Source organism: Macrobrachium rosenbergii, chromosome 42, assembly GCF_040412425.1.
Source record: "Macrobrachium rosenbergii isolate ZJJX-2024 chromosome 42, ASM4041242v1, whole genome shotgun sequence".
Classification (NCBI taxonomy): domain Eukaryota; kingdom Metazoa; phylum Arthropoda; class Malacostraca; order Decapoda; family Palaemonidae; genus Macrobrachium; species Macrobrachium rosenbergii.
In genome coordinates, this window is record NC_089782.1 from 54,533,087 (window position 1) to 54,554,260 (window position 21,174).

At 41.9% G+C, this 21,174-nt stretch overlaps 1 protein-coding gene across 3 annotated transcripts in view; it reads right to left on the reverse strand.

Moving 5' to 3' along the window:
• Positions 1-6,050: 6,050 nt before the first annotated feature.
• LOC136828436 (zinc finger protein 41-like) overlaps positions 6,051-21,174 on the reverse strand; it is a 142,623-nt gene continuing 127,499 nt past the window's right edge. For 2 of the 3 annotated variants that reach the window (XM_067086492.1, XM_067086493.1), the window contains exons 5-6: positions 13,685-13,840; positions 6,051-7,143 (exon numbers count right to left, since the gene is read on the reverse strand). In XM_067086492.1, the coding sequence (XP_066942593.1) occupies positions 6,823-7,143; positions 13,685-13,840 (477 nt within the window). In that variant the 3' untranslated portion in view covers positions 6,051-6,822. The remainder of the gene's footprint in view (positions 7,144-13,684; positions 13,841-21,174) is intronic. The other variant, XM_067086495.1, reaches the window with a different exon arrangement.

Here is a 21,174-nt window from a genome sequence, read left to right on the forward strand (position 1 = left end):
AAAACAATATCTTCCTGCAAAAACTGTAGGAGATTATTTATTGAGCCTCTAGGGACTCTTAAAATTAAGATAGCCTAAATTACATTTAAATACTGTTGGTGATTTCCAGCCCTATATTTTTTAAGGTTCAAAATTCATATTGTGGAAAAAAGTTAGCTAAATTGTGAGGTGGTACAGTGGACCCCAATATCATGTTTCACCTGGTACTGATTTTTCTGGGTTTGCCTGTTTAATAAAATAAGGAATTTGTTGCCTGATTTTGGCATTTCTGGGAAACATTACCTCCATTTTCCTTAACAAAAAAGGGCCTGAAGTTCTCTTAGAAGTTCTATTTAAATAAGCTTTTATTTTATTGACTGGATTTAAAGACAGATCCTAATGGAAGGGGAATAATTCTCCAAGGAGACCATCTATTTTGTGGATCCTCATTCTTTAATAGCAAAACTGATGTTCCGAGACAACAGAACTTCATCCTGAGGATTTTGACAAAGGAAAATCATCATGATTGTGCTTCTCTAGAAAGAGCAGACAGTTCAGAAATTCTAGCTCCTGAGGCTAGACTCACTAGTAGGAATAACGTTTTTCTTAACAGACTCAGGTATGAACATAGTCCGTTATCAGTACCTGATGCCAATTTGGGACTTTTGACATTTAAGTACCAGGAAACCATGTGTCCGGTTGTTGGTCTAAGACGAGTCAGTTCATCTTTAGGAATTGACTCAAAAATAAGAGTCTGTAAGGTTAATATTAAAGCCATGAAAAAAATATTTTTCAGTTTAAAGCAGATTTTTGTTGTAGTCTTAGTATAGTGGCCAATCCTCCAGGAAATATGAGTTTATTTTGGTAACGTACAAAAGGTACCCAAAATGGCCTCCCTGACAAGTGGTTTCGCATAAAATAAATTAATCCAGGAATAGACATGTCATCCATCCTTGTAACATACCAGCTATCATCATGATCAAATAATTTACACCATCGAGAAGGAACCAGTTGGCTGGTGGAGGAAGGAGACCGATAAAAAAGACCTAATTCTATTATCAGAAAGGGGAGCCTCATTTTCGGTGATACCAGATTCCTCATCTCCAAGGTCTGTTTCTGACCCAGTAAATTCTCCAAATAAGCTCCAAACTGAATGGAGTATAGTTAAAAACTAGAGAATCTCTTTTCAATTAATAGAAAAGTTGAGAATGAAGGTTGAAAACGGGAAAGAGTCAAACATACAGTTCACGCTAAGCTCATGATCGCAGAACTGTTTACACTTTTGAACAATATTTAGGACCTTACTAATGTTCAGGTAAATTCTCCTAGGTTTTCAATGTCTCTATTTAAACAAACCAACCATAAAATAGTTTTACTCAACTTAGATGGTGGGAAACTCGATCCAGAAGACATGATGAGACAAAGGAAAAAAATACGGAACACAATCACAAAAACAAAATTTCATTCGTGTTCCCAGGTTGTGCTAAATTGGAATGGGTGCTAACATGGAATCACGTGGTAGTGTTGCCTTGTATACAGTGAGTAGTGCATGGGCTTGTATCGGCACACCCAAATTTGGGACTTTGAGAATAGAGAGATCTATTGGACGAAGACCTGTGATTTTGGAGTCCACTTTTCCAGTGCATACCGACACCATTATGGTGGATCGATCCGGGGGTAGTAACTCCAGCATTTATGGATAGCTTTTTCTCTGGTATATTTAGCAATAGTTATACCTAGAAATGAGTGCTGAATGGAACCATTTCACTGGGTGACACAGGCCCCTCTCCAGAAATACCAGTAATGTGTTTTTTCATGCCCAGAAGTTTTGATTCAAATAAACTGTCTCTCCCATTTTAATTAGGGGTTGTTTGAGTTTCATCCATGTTGGCAGATACACGATAATTTTTAGTCAAGTAGCTTGACATATTTTTTCTCAGCTTCAGCTACAACTTGCAGCTTAAATTTAGCAGTATATTTCCTTGCTGATCTTTTATCCAAATCAGAATACTCAATAATGTAAAAATATATCAATCTATTCTAATTAACATCATTTGTACTATAACTTTCAATAATGTCAATTGTCACTTACTAAAGATTGAGTTGAAATTCAAGCAAAATGGCTGTTGTTATCCTATTTGGTGATAAACAAAACAACACTTTTCTCGGTCAGTTGTTTATGGCTTGTATGCATTTACACAAGAGTATAACGTTACTAACAATACTGTTATCATTCTCTGTTACTTTTTAACACAAAAGATGGGATAAAGAGTTGGAGGAAAAGAAAAGACATGGTCTATTTAATTTGGTCTCTCACAGATGTGCTGTAAGATATTGCAAAATTTAAAAATATTTTATAAATATTGTACCTGTATTGTTTGGAGCAATGGTGGTGGCATTATTAATTGCTTACCCCATTGCAAAATCGAATCACGAAGGTGAAATATCATAGGGAGCACTACCTGAGTATTTTAATAGTTTAATCACAAAAAGTGCATTTATTCATGAAAATCAGATGAAAATATAGTAATTAGTGAATATTTCATAGTGAAAAATACTGTGAATGGGCGGATTTTCTGCGAATAATGCGTATATATGTTCCACAGAGAAACCTGCGGGAGGGTTTACTGTATGCACAAAGTTATGTAGGCCACAGAAAATGTGCATGTCTGAATGATGGGGGATACTTAGAGTAACAGTTGTAGGGTGGTATACTTAATTTTGCAACATGACTTTGAAATGATATTAGGGTGTTCTGGGGTGAAGGTATTTGGTAGTTTTAGAGGGGGTTTTGCATTTGAACAATAGGTTCTGGAACTTATCAACAGAACTGCTTTTGTTTAGTAAAATTGGCAAAGCACTGTTCATATTGGGAAACAACAGGGGGTTCCAGGGAATAATGAGGTGGAGAGAGGCCAGACAGACATGAGTGGAAGCCCACACTGGGCGCTCCTTTCTAAAAATAATTATATGGAATTTAATAGTCTACTGATGGAAAGGCTAATTATGAGGCTGAGAGAGAATTGAGTAAAAATAAAATATCTTTACTACAAAAATTGTAGTTTTCAGATTACTTATTGAAGGCTATAGCTTCTTAAAATTAAGTATTCAAAACCCAGCCTAAATTACCTAAAATGTCCCGAAAGTTCCAAGTTGATAGCTCTTGACCTCTCTTTACTCCAAGGTTCCACCCCTTAAAGCGAAGCTTCAACTTAAGGAAAAAACCTGCTAAATTGTGGGGAGCGATGTACAGTGGACCCCCACCTATTCGTGGCTTCATCTATTCACGGATTTTTCTGTGGAATGTATATACTGTACACATTATTCACGGAAAATTCTCCTATTCGTGGTATTTTTCTTAGAGAAATATTCACTAATTACTGTATTTTCATATATTCAAGACTAAATGCACTTTTTGTGATAAAAATATTAAAAATACTTGTGTACAAGCATTTTTAGAGGGGTTGTTTGGTGTTTGAACTATCAAAATAGGCAGTTACAAGCATTTTTAAAGGGGTGTCAAGTATTTGCGGATTTTAGCTTTTCAGGGGGGGTTAGTGGTACGCATCCCCCCGTAAATACCAGGGTCGACTGTATTTCAAGCTCAAAATCAGATTTACTCAAAGTTGCAAAAGAGTTTACTAAGTCTAAAAAACTTAAATCTCAAACAATATTCACACTTTCAATAAGTCAATCACTTCACTTAAATTTAAATTAGGCCGCCAGCAACTAAGATCTTGGAACTCTCGTTGTCTTCCTCCACCATGAATTCGCCTTCACCTCAGACCCCCACATGATGTGCTCATTTGCTCATGTTCATATTCGTACACCTTATGAACATCCATGACTTGAAAAGGCATCCCATCAGCTGCATTAATACATCTGTACCGCAGGGAAACAATCCATCTACAGATGTGTGCAGTAGTAAGATATTGATCACCCAACCAGCCAGATATAATCTCCTTCAAAGTTTCTCATAATGGTACTTGTATTGTCCTGAGCGATGGTGGTGGCATTAGTAATGGTACTGTGGGACTAATTACCAAAGTTTCTTCCACTTCCTTGTCAGGTCTGATGCATGTCAGGGTTTACTTAACTAAACATCAATATTTAATTTATCGGAGATTCAAATTTGTAAAAAAGGTGATATTTGCATAAATATTTTTGTACATCAGGAGGATGGTCACCTACGTGGAGGGAGTGTCATACCAGCTTCCTGAGGCTATTGGCTGTCTTTCCATCTTAGAAAATTGAAACCTCCAAAAGGGAATGACATTTTGTTCGTTCTAGACAATATGACTGCAGTGTCTTGTATAAAGAGGTTAGGCTCATGCCGAGCTCCTCAAGTCAGTAACTGCTAACATGCATCACCAATCTGGAAGTGGACCGGTTTGCCACATGCGAGAACCATCAACTTACAGTTTATGTGTCTCTGAACCTAGACATTTGGGCAATAGCAAGAGATGCACTCCTACAAGACTGGAACAAATGGAGGACAATATACCTTTTTCCTTCATCGTCCCAGATTTTGAAAGCTTTGAACAATCTACTAGCTTTCAACAGAACTGCTTGCTTAGTAGCCCTGAATTAGGCAAACGGTCATTGGTTCCTTATTTCTTCCACAACAGGCAATAGAATAGATTCCATTGCCGTCCATTGTTCTATCCAGACCAAGGAGTGGAAGTCGTCTATGCATCCTCCTTTCTAAGCCGTGACCTTCATTTGGAATTTAAATCTAGTCTACTGTAAAGATTATTTGCTTAACATTTGATTATCTTCTGAGGTCAAGCGTCTTGCTATTTCAGCAATCATGAATCATGACATACGTGGCAGCATTGGCGGAACCCTTGCCTTATGGTTTGGAATTGATTCTAATATAGAAGTTGTTAATTCCATTAACAATTGCAAAGTTCAGCTCCTGCAAGGTTTCCAATTGCTTGGTCCCTGAATAAGGTTCTTAAGACTCCTGTGATCTGCTCAATTTATGGGCCCAATACAACTACCATACAACTCATAGGCTACAAAAGGCAGTCTTCTTGACTACTTCGGCACCAGGAGTTCAGATTAGTGTACTGGGCTCTCTTAGACAAGGACAATATTTCACCACTCATTCACCTAGTTATCATTTGCTGTTGTCTCTTGGCCTATCATTCCTGACCAAGAATGAGGACCTTTCTGAAGGGAAAACCCCCTTTTCTGATAAGGGAACTCGGTATTTTATATAAAATATTATGCCTGGTTCAAGCATCTAGATGTCATGGCAAACATCCCAGATGGTCCTAGTTTTCCTACACCTTAGCACAAACAAACCACTCTCTCTATGTGGGCTGAGAATTATTTTAGCGGCCCTCATTAATAAGGCAGACTCTCACTCCTCTTCTAAGTTGCATGACATCCAAAAGGTGAGTACAGGACATTGTTAACTTCTTCAGAAATGTTTCCTTCGAAGAAAACTTTGAGTTGACAGACTGGTTATTAGAAACAGTATTCCTGAACTGGGGAAGAAACACTAATCCTGCAGCCAGACCCGAAACCCATTGGATAATACTTTTACAGGTTTGTGTGTCCCTGTTCTTCATTGCCAAACCTGAATGGGTATCTGGAATAAATAAACTGTTTCTAACCTGTGACTTTACCTTGAATAAAAAATTCCTTCAACACTATTGCCATGAGTGTGGTGGTCATACTGAGATATTGCTGAGGAAGGAGCAATAATCCTGCAGCCACACCCAACATAATTAGGTAAGCCATTTTCGAACCACAAGAATAATACATATATTGGTTCATGTCTTGTCTTGTGTTCTTTATTGCCAAACCCTATGGGTATCTGGAATAAAGAAACTGGTTAATAACCTGTGACTATACCTTGGATAAAAAAATTTATCTGGGTTGTTGGGATTTATTAGGAGCTAAGCCATTTCGTCACCTGTCAATTTCTTTTGTAAGCTCCATTGAGGATGAACAACAGCTATGCTATAAAAAAAACAGATATTGTCATAAGAAAAACCTGTTTTTTGAAGTCATTGTGAGTCCTCAAACCCACCCGCCTTCCCAGATGAAAAGGCATGGGACTGGGTTGAAAATTTATTTTGCACAGACCTGGCATGTAATGAAGATGATGGTCTAAATACCTTCATAGAAATATTGACACTTTTCTAGATAACTGTAGAAAAACAGAAATACTGACGCTTTTCTAAATAACTGTAGAAAAAAACTTGTGGACCCATCTTAATGACTTAGGAAATTATGTACTAGCTTTGAGCATGACAACAAATGGCAAAAAAGTTTGCTTTTCTTTGATTTGTTGTGGTAAGGAGCTTTTCTGGAGTACTTTTGCTATAAACTTTCAGTGATGTGAATAACAAAATTTGATGCAATGCTATAAAATTTATATTCAAAACAAGTAAGACTTCAAAAAATAATAAAATAACTACAGTACTTGAAAATATCATTATACAAGTAACACATGACTGGGATATCTTCGTCATTTTTCTAAAAGGATTGACATAAAATAAGCATAACTCAAAATTTTACTATGCACATAAACACATGGCATTAAAAATACTGTAGTTATTCAAAAACAAATAACATATATAATTCTGTTTTCCCAAGTACATTAGCACCAAAATAAACAGGTAAAAACTTGCTATGGGAATGACAGAAGACATTAGAACAATGGATACATTACATTCAGTTTATTAATCACAACATAAAACGTGATTTGTGCTTCCTTGAAATCAGTTCACATTGTACTGGAAGAGATCAGGGTCTTTAAAACTACTATAGACATCCCACATAAGCTGCCTACTTGTAAGTACACCAAAACACTTAACTGTTTGACATTCATTCAACCTGAGGTTTATTAACAGACTCATCTTTTGCCACTGGAAGTTTATGACCAGCAGAACCCTTGTTATGAATTTTCATATAATGACTGTCTCTGTCATATTTGGAAAAGTAAGCTTTGCTGCATTCACTGCATGGATACCGTTTGAAGTTGTTGTGTCTGTCGAGGTGGATGTTGAGGTGTTGTCTTGTGAAGAATTTAGCAGAGCACAATGTGCATGCGTGGGGTCTTGTTCCAGAATGACGCATCATGTGCCTCAAAAGAATAGTGCGTCGATAAAATGCATCACCACACTCTTTGCAGACGTGTTCTCTTTCCTGTCAATTAGAATATTTGTTAATACCACCCATGTTATTGAACCTTTACAATTACAGTAATATGAAGTTCTACTGTAAACAATTAATGCACTAATGACAGGTACACTGTAAGCTGCAGGCCATAATAACATATCTGGGTTGTTACAATTCTAATAACTTCCAGAATCATATGACAGTGCTATATAGTTAATACAAGGTCAAAAGTATTCTGACTACTGTTGGTCCTATTGTTTTCTGTTTTGGAACTAATGTTCTTATTTCTTACTTATAAAAACAACTAACTAATTTTGCTTGTAAGTTTCAGTCTAATAATTGATGAAATGTGGGACAATTGTGGTGTGACAGGTCTCAGTAATAAAGGAATGAATACTGAAATGATCAAATAAATAAAAAAAAATATTAGAAGAATGACAATTTCTTAAAAGTAATTTGTATTTTTCCTAACATACAAAACTGAGGTCTGTATGTATGGGATTTACTTCCAGCGCAAGCTAGAACTGGCTGTTAACTTAAAACAAGGTGGCTATTGGTAGTTAGTTACTGATAGTAGGGGAGGAAGCCAAGCCATCCAGTTGGTATGCATTCACTTTACCTTTTGCCCAGGTAGCAGAATGAGGCGTGGCTAGAGGTGGGCCATTTATGTAAAGACCTCAGGTTTGTATGTTAGGAAAATGCAAATTACTTAAAAAATTTGTCATTGTTCCTACACGTATACAAACCTTCGGTCTTTACATATGGGAGGCTTACTTCTTGGTGGGAGGATTCTAAGCAAATCTCTGAGCTGACTGGTAGTTCACCTCACCTGGGGCCTCTCTTCCTGGTCATGTAAGAGCAAAGGAAGGAGACCCATGCCTCTGATCTGTTGAACATGTGTGATGTTCAACTACCAGACTTCTGGGCCTTTTGAATTACCTGTAACAGGATGTGGTATGATTGATTCGAAAAAAGGCTTGGGATGAACCCAAGAGAACCAACAGGTTTGTTTATTGTCAGTCCCTCTCTCTCCTTGCTAGAGAGAGGGTAGGACTTGCGTCTATTAATCCAAAGTGAGCTAGATTATAGTAGGATACTCAGTCATCTAGAACACCAGCATGCTTGCCTGTCCAGCATGTGACAGTTTGCTAACTGTCCCTCTGCCCACTGGGAGAGGAAGGGTATAAAAGAAAAAAGGAGGCCAGTCCCAGTCCCACACCACACACACACACACACACCACTCTTTTAGCAGCTGTACACCTTGGGCAAGATGCCACCTGTCCCTCAAGGGGAGCTGGGTGAGCTACATGACTGCTGAGCCACAACCACAGAACCTAAGGAAAAAGTGTCCAAGGATCTATGGGCAACATTCCGAAGGTAAAAGGAGACGGATGTGGTCTGTCGTGACCACATTCCCATCCCTAGTACCTGCCCAACAGGTTCTTCCTAAATGCGAGGGGGAGACTAATGCCCCTGACCTTGTGAAATCTCGCCCAGAATGTACTGTTGTCTACCACATCAGCTATGGAGTACGGCTGTTTGATTGTCAAACAAAGTCAAAAGAAACCGTATTCTTGGACACCACTTCTTGGCCAAGCCGGAACTAATGAGGAGTCGTCAGCACTCAGGCTGGAAGGTCAAGTCCTTTTAGGTGGTAACACAGATGGCCTGCGGTCACTTGGTAGCCACCAGGGTTCTTAGATTCAAAATGATCATACCCTATTGAACACCCACTGAATCAGACAGAACGGTGGGAAGACGTAAGCCTTAAGACTTGTATCATGGAAGTGAAAGATGTCTCATAGACGTCAACAGCAAGTGGTGTTCCTAGAAGGTCACCCATCCCAGTACTGACCAGACCCAATGTTGCTTAACTTGCTGATCGGACGAGAAGTGTTACTATTAATGTGGTTTGGCTGTTTATGCCCACGGTCTGGAACAACAGAGCCGAACAGTAACAGCTTCAGTGTGTCGAGATTGAAAGTCTAACTCGGTTGTCTTCAAAGGTCGAACAATCCTTTCAGAATGTCAAGGTGCCAAGACCAACTGTCCCTAACACCGACCCTAGTGACCAAACTTGTTTGTCATTATATCCATCTTGCCTGTAATATGTCCGGTTTATTGCAGTGCTGAGCATGCTACTGCCTTCCTGTGCATCTGAGCAGTCAAACTGAGGCGATGAAAGGACACTATCCCCCTTTCGTGTTGGCTATGGAACTACCATGTTACCTTTGCTTATCAACACCATGGAGCGCCTATCCTCAGAGCCTGAGGCTTTTGAATAGCTAAGAAGTTCCAGGATATTGAAGTGCTGGTTGGGTCAGGTTAGGCACCTAACCTAACTTAACCCAACCTAACCTAATGAAGTGCAGGTGACTGCCATTAAGGTCGATGCCTTGAGGCACAGAGTATCTCTGGAGGAGTGTGTAACAACACCCCAAAGGAGATTCCTGTCGTCTAATTATTAGGCTAAGCCCTGTCTCTCTTTCTCTGATAGAGGAAGGAATGGAACGGGACTCCCTTGTTGAAGACCAGGACCCCTTCAATCTGCATTGAAGGGAATGAAGGAGAAGCCGCCCATGAAGAACCAGCCTCCCCGGTGACAACAGGTGACCAAGAACAGCTTGCAACTGCTGAGAAAAGGACAACCTTGCCACTGTATCTGTTAGCCTTGCAGATACTTATTCTTGCTTGGGTGAGAGTTACAACTTCTTAAGTCCATGCAACTCTCAGGCTGCAACCAAATTAGAGAAGCCAGGCCTGTCCTAGAGATGCTGTGCATGAGAGTTTGCCAGGACCAATCGATCATCGGTATACGTCAGGAGACGTACCCTGAACAAGTTAAATTCACCCTAGTCAAAGCCAAGGTGGGAAGTCATGTGAAAATTGGGGAGAGGTCAGAAGCTCACAACAGAGACAGCTGTCTGCTCTGAAGGTGTACGAAGTCTCCCTGAGAATAAAGGGGAGGAACTTGCAGTAGGATTGATGGGTGAGTATTTGTAAATACTCGTCCCTCATACCCAATGAAGGAATAAAGTCAGACTCCATAATGGTTGCAAGTACAGAGCATGTCACTTCAATCTTGAACTGCGTCTGCTGAAAAGGGTCAGGAAGAAAGATCTATGATTGGTTTCCAATTACCTGTCATTTTCTCTACGAGAGAGGGACAGCTGAAGAAATCGTGTATCCATTCAGCATCGCCTTCACCTTCCCTGCAGATTCTTCAGTGTGCTGTAATGAATTTGTGGACCTGATGGTTGAGGAAGAGTGGTAGGAACTTGAAAGAAAGTTGATATCCTACTGAAGGACATCTACTACCAAAATTTCAGCCACCGTAACATGATGCTCAAGGCTATGGGCACTCCCCCACCAGCAGCTGCACGTGGGGAAGAAAACAGTCTTAGCATCTTCTTCTTTCTTCTTACCCACTTCCACTTCTGGGAAGGGAAGGGGTTGGAAAGGGACACCTGCAATTGCTTCTGTGGTCCCAAAGGGACCGAAGAAGTTCATTGATGTTTCTACCTGGCACACTCTTGGTTACCTGTGTAACCCCCCCTAAATGGATCGGTACTGACGAGCCTCAAACACTTGACACAATAACTTCCAACGACTCCAGTCCACATTTCAGCTGAGTCATCAAGAGAAGTTGAGGGAACCAGAAAGGGAGACATAGTATACTTTCAAGCCGATCTGAAGATCAAAAACTCGAAGGTAGAGGAAGGCCATGGAAGATCTGTGGAATGAGAAGACTCCCTCCCAGCACATCCTATGGCCTACAGTCCGATCAAACACCTGAAGACACATGGCCATGGGGCCTGTCAAAGCATTATTAGGAGCCTAGCCCCGGACGTGCCATGCTGTGGCAACATTCCCGACCAGGAATGTGCAGGGATGAAGAAGCATTTAATACTGAATTGAAAATAGAATTTAGGCCAAAGGCCAAGCACTGGGGCCTATAAGGTCATTCAGCGCTGAAATGGAAATTGACTGTAAAATGTTTCAAAGGTGTAACAAGAAGAAAACCTCGCAGTTGCACTTTGAATCAATTGTTAGGAGAGGGTGGAAAGTAAGATGGAAGAAAGAGAATTTGAAAGGAGGTAGAGTAAAAAGTATGAAAGGGGTTACAGCTAGGGGCTGAAGGGAAGCTGCAAAGAACCTTAAGTAATGCCTACAGTGCACCACATGAGGTGCACTGATGGCACTACCCCCCCCTGCGGGGATTTAATACTTGACACTGACTCAGTCTAAGTAGAAGAGGCTCCAAGTCTATGTCCACAGACAGGGGAGAGCATAAGGAGGAGATTACGTCAACAAAAACAACCAAGGAGAGTTGTTTCTTGGTTGTGCAACATTTGTAGAAAGGACATGGCCATGCAACATCTGCAAAGCTGTGCTTCTTCCTTGGAGAGCGAACCTTCGGTTTAAGACGTTCGGCATACTGCAGCAACGTCAAATTATTTAAAAGTTACGACTGTGCAACATTGTGACATGGCAAAGCTTACTTCTGCCTGCCCAGGCTCTCTCTCTTTCCTCCTCGGTTATACAACATGAAGCAAAGACACAGGCATGCAACATTTGCACGGCCAAGTATTCTTCCTTCCTTGGAGAGCATATCTTCGGCTTAGATGTCCGGAAACTGGAAGCGAAATCGATGAAAATGGCAACCAGGAACTGTTCCTGAAAGGAAATTTGCAGGGGAAAAGTACACTAAGAACTCTTGTTCTGGTACTGAAGATACACTTGGCCACGGCCTGAAGGACAACAGGAGGAAGAGATGTAGGCGATCTGGATGGGAGTTGCACTGACAGGAGACGCACAGTTGAGGAGGTACACCTGGGGAAGGGCACAACCAACGTTGAATGCAGAGAGAGAGAGAGAGAGAGAAAGAGAGAGAGAGAGAGGAGAGACTTCTACTGAGACAATCAACGTTGAGAGAGAGAGAGAGAGAGAGAGAGAGAGAGAGAGAGAGAGAGAGAGAGAGAGAGAGAGAGAGAGTTCTTGAAGCTTCGACACACTGCAACAACACACACATACACACACGAACCAAAGTCAACTGGCAGAGTGCATGGCCGTGAAGGATCTGTACAAGGTGAACGGTAACAGCTGTTCAAATGCGGCTGATGGCTGTCCCTCTAATGGTGCGTCATCTTCCTTACAGCCACTGTGTATCCTCCTCACAGCTGTGGCCTACCCATCATCTCTTGAAGGACAAGGAAGAAGACAAAGAGTTGCAATACAGCATGCAATGACAAAGAATGTGAAGGCGGTGATGAAAAACTTCATCAAGAATAGCCGTCCTGGGACTTCTCACCATCCAGAACAGGAACGAGGGGAGGGGGAGGGAGCATAGCAAGAGAAACCCACCTCCATCTCAAGCCTCCCAAGCTCTACATGTGGTAGACTAAAACATTATGACATTCCAAGTAATTGTGTGTAGTCGAAAAAAAAACCTGCTTGTTTCAGAGAAAACACTCAGAAAAAACAGAGAAGAGATGTAGAACAGAAAAAACAGAGAAGAGATGTAGAACAAGGATGTTCGATAAAAAGAGGTTGAGAAGGCACCTAAAAATAGAAAAGGTTGAAGGCGAGAGGGCAGTCTCTCTCTCTCCTCAGATGCGAAATAGTATAAAAGAACAAACACCAAGGCTAAGACAAGAGTTGGGTTAGCATTATATCAAAAAGCATAACAAGGCTCAAATATTACATCTCTCTCTCTTGGCCAGCAAAATGGCTGGCAACTGCAGCAGCAGCTGCTCACAGTCTCCACATCTTCCACCCCTTACTGATAAAAAACTACGCAGCATAACTGTGTAGCACAACAAGAAAAAGCAAATATATAAACAGAGTAGAATGTGTTGTAAAGTTGCAGTATTTCTAAATAAGCAAAATATCTCAAAACAACAATTATACTCAAAAACAAAAAGAATTATGAAGAATTAAGTTGATCAGCAGGTAGCAGAAGAGACAAGTCTGTCTCAGACTGTGGCCAAAAGGTAAAGAGAATGTGTACCAGACTGGATGGCGGGGCTTCCTCCCCTACTGTCGGTAGACAACTACCAATAACCACCTTGTTTTAAGTTAAACAGCCGGTTCCAGCTTGCGCTGAAAGTAAATCCCATATGTAAAGACTGAAGGTTTGTATACTTGCAAGAACAAATATTGTGCACTGTATCACTTTGAAGTTTGATTTTGTTATGGTCTACTTTATACTGTATGGATTTCATATTCAAATATGGTAATCAAATTTCAATTGTGACAAAAGAATGTAAAGATTAAAGGGGAACTAAATTTTAAAACAAAGTACCATTGTTAAAAGTACATGTGAGTGTACCAATCAACACTAAATTTTGCATAAAACCTTTAAAATCTTACTCTTCCTTTTACTTACACTAATGGCAAACCTGATACTGTATTTGCTTCAAATGAAAGAAGCAAAGTAAGATGGAAAATGAATTCTTTCAAAAAGTAATGAGTTTGACAGGAATTATTCATATAAAGCTGACAATATGACTGGTAAAAACCTGAGTGAGATTTTGCATATGTCACAGGAGAGAACGAAAACACTTACTTTATGAGATTGCATGTGCACTTGCAAATTATATTCATTTTTCAAAACTCGGCCACAAACTCCACATGTGTGATTTTCAGAGCACTGTGTTTTCAAGTGCTTGTTACGCTGATGTCTCTTTTCAAACACCATTTTACAGTTAGGACATGTGCGATCCTGAAATTTATCATGTTAAAATGTAAGGTACAGTACTGTAAATAAATAATTAGTCTATAATTAAATATGATACGGTGCTACAGTTCAATTGTACATTCAAACCTTAAAACAATTGCATTATTTTCTTTCCTTAAAATATAAAAGTCTGGTATATCATGCAGAAAATATTTCTGAAATATACCTAGCATCCAACATGATAGGTTTATTTTATGAAAATTCACTGATATGCTTACCTGCACCACCAAACTCCCATTATACAACATATTCTTAAACATTTCCAGTTTTACCTCACTGAATCCACTCATCCATAAGAAACCATGTTTAAAATAACCATTTCCATAATCTACACAGAAACCATTCACCTGGTACTAGTACAGTACTTTTTACCCAAATTGACTCCCCAATTGGATGGAGTTGAAATGACATTTTTGTAATCTACTCACTGACACTTCTCAATTGATGTAACACTTTGAAATCATTTCCACTTTGAAAAGGCACATTACATATTGAAATTTCCATTAATCAATGCTGAACTTATCATTTACCCTACCCCAGGGTTTGCATCCCAATAAGAAATGATACAATTAAGTAGTAAAATGTGCAAAAGCCTTTCATTTGATATATTAAATGACCCTGGTCTCTTTACATTTTTCTTTGATTTTGACATGAATGTTTTTTCAAAAGTCCCCTTTCTGAAAAGAAAAGTAGCTAACATATTAAATTTTAACATCATAAAAATTCCACTATGCAAATAAAAACCCTGCTCCAGGGACAAATGATGCAGATAGGTATGAAAGGGTATACTCTATGAAAACATGACATTTCATAATAAAATCACAATTTTTTTTGAAAGTAAATTATATTTTTCCTAACTATACAAACCCGAGGTCCTTTACATCAGGAATTACTTTTAGTGTAGGCTGGAAATGGCTGTTAAACTCTTGAGCAAGGTGGTTAGGCAGTAACTACCGCCAGGTAGGCGGGAATACCCGCCTGCCTGGATGTAAACATTCCAGTTTGCCTTTCGGCCCAGGTTCAGATTGAGGGATGGCATGAGGTGGGCATAATATGTAATGTAAAGGACTTTGGGTTTGTATAGTTAGGAAAAATGCAATTTATTTTCAAAAATTGTGATTTGTTCTGACACAATATACAAACCACCAGTCCTTTACATTAGGAAGACTCACTGGTTGGAGGGAGGAATCTGAGTGAGTCTCCTGAACTGACTGGAGTTCTGCACACCTGGGATACTCCTCCTGGTTGAAAGAGCGAGGAGGAGTACCGAGCCTCTGACATATTGATCGGAGTGTAGGGACTGCAAGATCAAATGTCAGATGCTGGACCTTTTCACATGAGTGAAGAAACGTAACTCATACGAAATAGGCTTGAAGAATCTTAGAGTCAGAGACAGTAAGGAAAAGCTGAGATAGGGTTTCCCTTATTGCCAGTCTCTCCTTCCTCCCCTTGCTAGAGGAAGGAGTGGAATTGCTTCTATGATTCTAGGAGAAAAATAGAATGGGTGCTCAATGTATAGTCTTACTGCATCATTGCCAGGTCCAGCAAGTATTGGTTCGAGTCCTATTCTCATCCCAAAGGAGGAGGAAGAGAGGCCAGTCACTCTTGGTATCCTTCTCACTTCCAGAACCAACACCTTAGGCAAGATTCTACTAGTCCTTTTGAAAGAGCCGGGTAAGAAAACACAACTTGTTGAGCAGCCACAACAGGGCCAAGGAAAAAAGGTTCCAGGGGCCAGGGCAAGACTATATGAAGACAAGAGTGTGGTCTATGAGACCAAGTCTTGCTTCCAGACCGACAAAAACTTCTGGAATGTGAGGGATGGACCAAGCCACTGACTTCGTGAGTTCTCGGGTGGAAGGTAACGGTTTTGTCGTCGTCAGCTGCTGAGTACCTCCTTCAATTGCTTCATGAAGCCAGGAGGAAGATGTGTCCTTAGACACTTCTTCCTTGGGAGAGAGAGTACTAGTGAAAATGTCGACGACATCCAGGTTAGGAGTGTTGAGCCTTTTCGGAAAGTACCACAGCTCCCTAAAGGATAAAGTAATGAATGATCTGGATCATCAACACGAAGTCCAAGGAGGAGGGGAACAAGAGGGACTCGAACCCGACAACAGATGCTGGAGGATTCGGAGTCCACCTACCACATCCGAGAAGGAGTCGAGGTATTAATCCCCTTCACCTGTTCTTCCATCTTCTACGCCAAGGACGGAGCAAGATGACAGATGGTCCTAAGAGGGCACATCTCTGTCCGACGACTCTCATAAGGGCGCGTGTAGCATGGGACAGGAACCATAAACGAGATTCACATGCCACCCAGGGAACAGTTCCCTGGGACAGCAAGACCGAAGAAGCTTCTCATCCGCAGCTAAATCTCGACTGAGGAGAAGAAGGCTACTTCAGATAGAAAACTAGGTCGCAAGGGCCTAAGTTCTTCACAAATGAAAGGGAGAGAAGCAACCCTCAGTGGAGAAGAAGAGGAAGTTCAGACTTGAAGAGTGACTCTGACCTGAGAAGGAATTCCGTCAACGACACCCACCAGCGAAGACAGCTCCATTCCCTGGCAGTGTTGCAGAGGACTTCAAGAGATATCCAGCTATATCCGCTGCCGCTTGGCAAGAAAGCCTATGCTTACAAGGGAAGCTGGAAGGTCTCCCAGTCCCGAACACACCGGGATGTACTGCCCGAAGAACCGCTTCTTGTGTAGCTGCTACATGAGGTTGGGTCAAGCAGAACTCTTCTCGATGCCTCGGCTATTAGATCAGGCGAGAGGCAAAGTCTTCTGGCATTTGTCTGTAACTATGGGTGAGCAATTCTTAAGAACCCCTAGCAAAACAGACAAATACAGAAGGAAAAACGTAGATATCAAGTTTCCCAGAAAGACAGCATGCCTCACCATAGTGGCCCCTGGGTCTGGTATGAAGGAGTGAGAAAAACTACCGACTTGTTGTGCAGGGAGGCAACAGAAAGATGGTAGGGATTCTCAGTCGAGCAGTCTCTTCGTGAATCTTCGAGTGAGCCGCACGTTCCATCCTGATCACTCAAACCTGAGGCCAAGTTTGCCTACCAATACATACCCACCAGGGCCAGGGGTGCATCTGGCTAACTGAGATGTTGAGTGTGCTATAGAACACTCGAGTACCTGCAAATGTCGACATATGAAACAGGAGGAAAAAACGATTCCCTCTTGTTTGTCGACAAATGCCACTACTATGGTTTTGTTGTTCAACAAACCACTGAGTGTCGCAAAACTCATTCTAAATTCTTGGAAGGCCAAAAGGCTGCCTTGAGCCCAGGATGGTGATGAGAAGGTGCTAAACATCTCGGTCACACACCTTCAAGGCAGTCTTACAGGTGTGCACCTATTCCTCAATCGGTGAAACCGTAAGTGGATACATGATGTGAGGGGGAACATGCAAGCATATTCGAAGGTTCCTTCAATTAAGCATTAGCCTAACTTTTTCCTCATACTTTGTAGAGGAAAGAAGGATTGAGGAATGGAAGCAGACCTCCATTCTCCACCACGGGGAAGCTTCTGCAAGATGACAGGATACCGAGACAATTAGCTCTAGCCGGGCTGGCATTTCCCGAATCGGGAGCACGGGAGAGGAAGCGGGATGGAAGTTTGATGAAAAGAATTGCCGAGGCCTAAGGGAAATAGATACTTCTCCTGAAGGAGTCCATTCCCAGGTCTCGGCAATGTTGCTGCCAGCTCCAGAGACTCGATAAGTATCATTTCATTCAGGAATCTGCAGTAGGAGAACTTCTTCCTGGTCGATACTTCTTTCTCTCTTCCCTTCTTCCCTCCTCCCTTATGGGAAAGAGGTGGAAAGAGATGCAGTTATGCGCACTTTCCTAGAAGGGAAGAAGAGGGCTATGTGTTCCGCAATCTTCTACCGAAGCCTGGGACTTTTTAGGAGTTGAGGGGGCTGGCTTGAACTCAAGGTCGAGTTGAGATGACTGAGACCCAAAGGTCTTGGCCATTGTCCAAAGACAGGGCAGTGCCCTGGTACGAACCTTGATTACCGAGGTATCTGGCAAATCTCTGCAACAGAAAGCCAGAATCAAGTAAAGGTTCCTTTCTAAGGGCTGAGCCTACTTGGGACTTACGAAACCCGAGATCCAAATTGGGACAAAGTCCTTCTTAGCACCAGAATTGCCCACAAAACTGCAGTCGGCCAGACCCTCCGAGGCAAGAAGAATTCGTATTCTGTCAAGGCAGGGGAGAAGCTTGGTGTCTCAACCCGGGGATCCTCATGTTGACGAACTGGCGTGAAGTTCTCTGAAAAACGAGGGTGATCGCAACTTGAAGAGGAAGACCCTCGCTGCTTCCGAAGCATGAAACTCCTGTACCTCTCCCCTTGGAGGGAGACCTTGACAGATCCCATGAAACCCTCCTCGGCTTACCTGGTTGTACTATGAGACAATCGGAGGACAGACACCCAAAGCACGCCAGGAAGCCGAACTCCGAAGAGCTCTCTCTATCCGTTTCGCCCTCTCGGAACAACCGAGAGGAAAGAGAACAGGTGAGGAGAAAGAGTACAGTACCCCTACCTGTCCTGCCAGTAAGACCAGCAGGAGAGGCAGACCGTGAGCGATAATCAACCGAAGGAGATTACCGCCACATGGGGGAAGAAGAGCACTTGTGCCGTGGCAAAGTGCTTTCCTGGGAAGAGCAGAAAGTTCACTTGAACAGAGCCGAGAACCTGATTAAAAAAAAACAGAGTGGGGCAGAGGCAAGCCGCACCGAACCAAGTATACATAAAACTTACTTTTATGAAAATGTCATTTTCACATAAGTAACTTACCAAGTAATTACAGAGCTGAATCCGACACTGAATGGAGGTGGGATACATGGACATAGTCTACTCCAAAACATTAAAGCATGATAATGAATTTGAAATAGGAAAATCTGCCAGCAATGTATGCAATGCGTTTTGTTTCTTTACCTGGTAAGAGAGCTAGTGCAGATGAATACTGCCTCTGGTTGGTGCTCATCTTAACCTGTAATGGCGTGGCTGTTGAGCCATGGAGCGCCTCTACTTAAGTGGGAGCTCTTTAGTGGAGGATATGCCTGATGGCTAACAAAGCTCTGGGTGCAGTAACAACATTAAAAACCAGACAACGCTGTCACCTACTCTGAAAAAACTTGTTGAAAACCACCACCTATCCAATAAGACTGGTGAATACTCCAGGTACCTTGTATCCCCAGGCTCCTCAAACCTCAAAAACCCTACACCAAGACAAAACAATCATGGGAGAAAAATAGTGCTTCCCATGATCCTTCACCCGATAACATGCCAGCCACCAACACTGGACCCAAGGTACTGCAATCGTTAAACACTGTTTCTACTTCCTGCAAGTAGGAATACTGGATAATGGAAGTCACGGACATGTTATGTCTAAATGCCAAGGAAGTAGACACCGCTCTGATATTGTGTGATCTCAATTTAAAGTTTGGTAAATGTCCTCCTGGATCTGGGAATGTGCTTCTCTAATTACATCCCTTAAGAAGAATGACAAGGCATTCTTTGATAGAGGATGAGATGGGTTCCTTACTGAACACCAAAGATTACTAGATGGGCCCCTGATCTTTTCTGTTCTATAAAGGATGTATCTCAATGCTCTGACCGGACACGGTACTCTCTCTTCCTCCTCTTGACCAGGAATTTCCATCAAGTTCTTCACAGTGAATGAACGAGGCCAGGGCTTGGATGGATCCTTGTTCTTGGCCAGAGCGCCTAAGGTGAAGGAGCAAATGGCATCCCCTTGACAAAAGCCCACTTTTGTCAATATCTTGTATTTCACTGATTCACTGAGCCATAGCTAAGGCAAAGAGGAAGAGAGTTTTACGTGTCAGATTCCGAAGAGAAACAGAGCGAAGGGGCTCAAAAGATGGCCAGTCAGCCATTTCAGGCCCTCATCCAGATTCCACAAGACCAAAGTGTTGTCCCCTTTCTGTTTCATCATATCAAACAACTTTACCGGGTCTTTAATATCAGAGTTCGATGAGATATCCAGGCCACTATGCTTGAAAACGGAGCTAAGCACTGCCTGATAACCTTTAATGCTAGAGGAAGACAAGTTCTTGGTATTCCTCAGAAAACGGAAGAAAATCCACAATTTGCATTAAAGTGGTCTCAGAAGATGAGACATTATGGTTGTGGCACCAACATTGTAAGACTGACCACTTGGCCTGATAGATGAGGCTAGAAAACTTCCTTCTGCACTTTGCAATAGCCTCTGAAGCTTCCCTTGAAAAGCCCTTCCCTCTGACAAGCTTATGGACAATCTGAAGCCTGTCAGAGCTAGTGGACAACCCTTGGTGGTGTCTTCTGAGGTGGGGTTGTCTTAGTGATTCTTTTTGGGGAAGCAGCCTTGGGTAGTCCACTCCCTCAGAGGCCAAAACTGGGATATGAGGGTCATGGTCACATTGTAGTGCACTGTAGAACTTGTTCAATACTTCCCTGATCACAGTGAAGGGGGTAAGGTGCATAAAGGTCCAGATTCGACCAATCCCGTAGCATGGCGTCTGTGGCCCATGCAAGAGGATCGGGGCTGGTGAGCAAAACAGAAAGATGATTGTTCCTGGAGGTGGCAAACAGGTCATCACTGGCTTGCCCCCACAATTTCTACAGGTCTAAACATACCAGGGGATCCAGGGTCCACTCGGTGAGAAGGACCTGCTTTTGATGGCTCAGCTCGTCCGCCATCACATTCAACTTTCCCTGGATAAAATGAATGATAAGAGTAACTAGATTTTGGTCTGCCCACAGCAGTAATTCTCTTGCAACTTGACAGATAGAGAGGGAATGTAAGCTAAGGCCGTGGTATTGTCTGTGTGCACCACGACTGTCTTGTTGCAGACTAGGTGCGTAAAATTCTGAAGACCAAGCTGAACTGCCTTCAGCTCTCTTACACTGATATGTAAGTCAACAACATTGATATGTAAGTCCTGCTGGTCTAGAGTCCATGTCCCTGAGACCTCTTGATTGTTATGCAGGGTTCCTCAACCTCTGCCCAAGGCGTCAGAATAGAAGTCTAGGTCAGGGTTCAGAGGACGAAGGGACTTCCAACTGCAGGTCCAATTTTATCTCCGATTTTATCTGTGTCTTCCTGTTCCAGTTGGCCTTCAGGTAAAACTGGAGTACTCTTGTGCAATCTACCCAGTCTGATGAACATTTCCAGGGAGGCCAGAGTGCCCAATAGGCTCATCCATTGTTGAGCCAAACAAGACAATAGGGTTAGAAACTCCTGGACTGTTTGAAGGCAGCTGGATATCCTCTCAGGGGACAGAAAAGCCTGAAAAGCCTGACAGT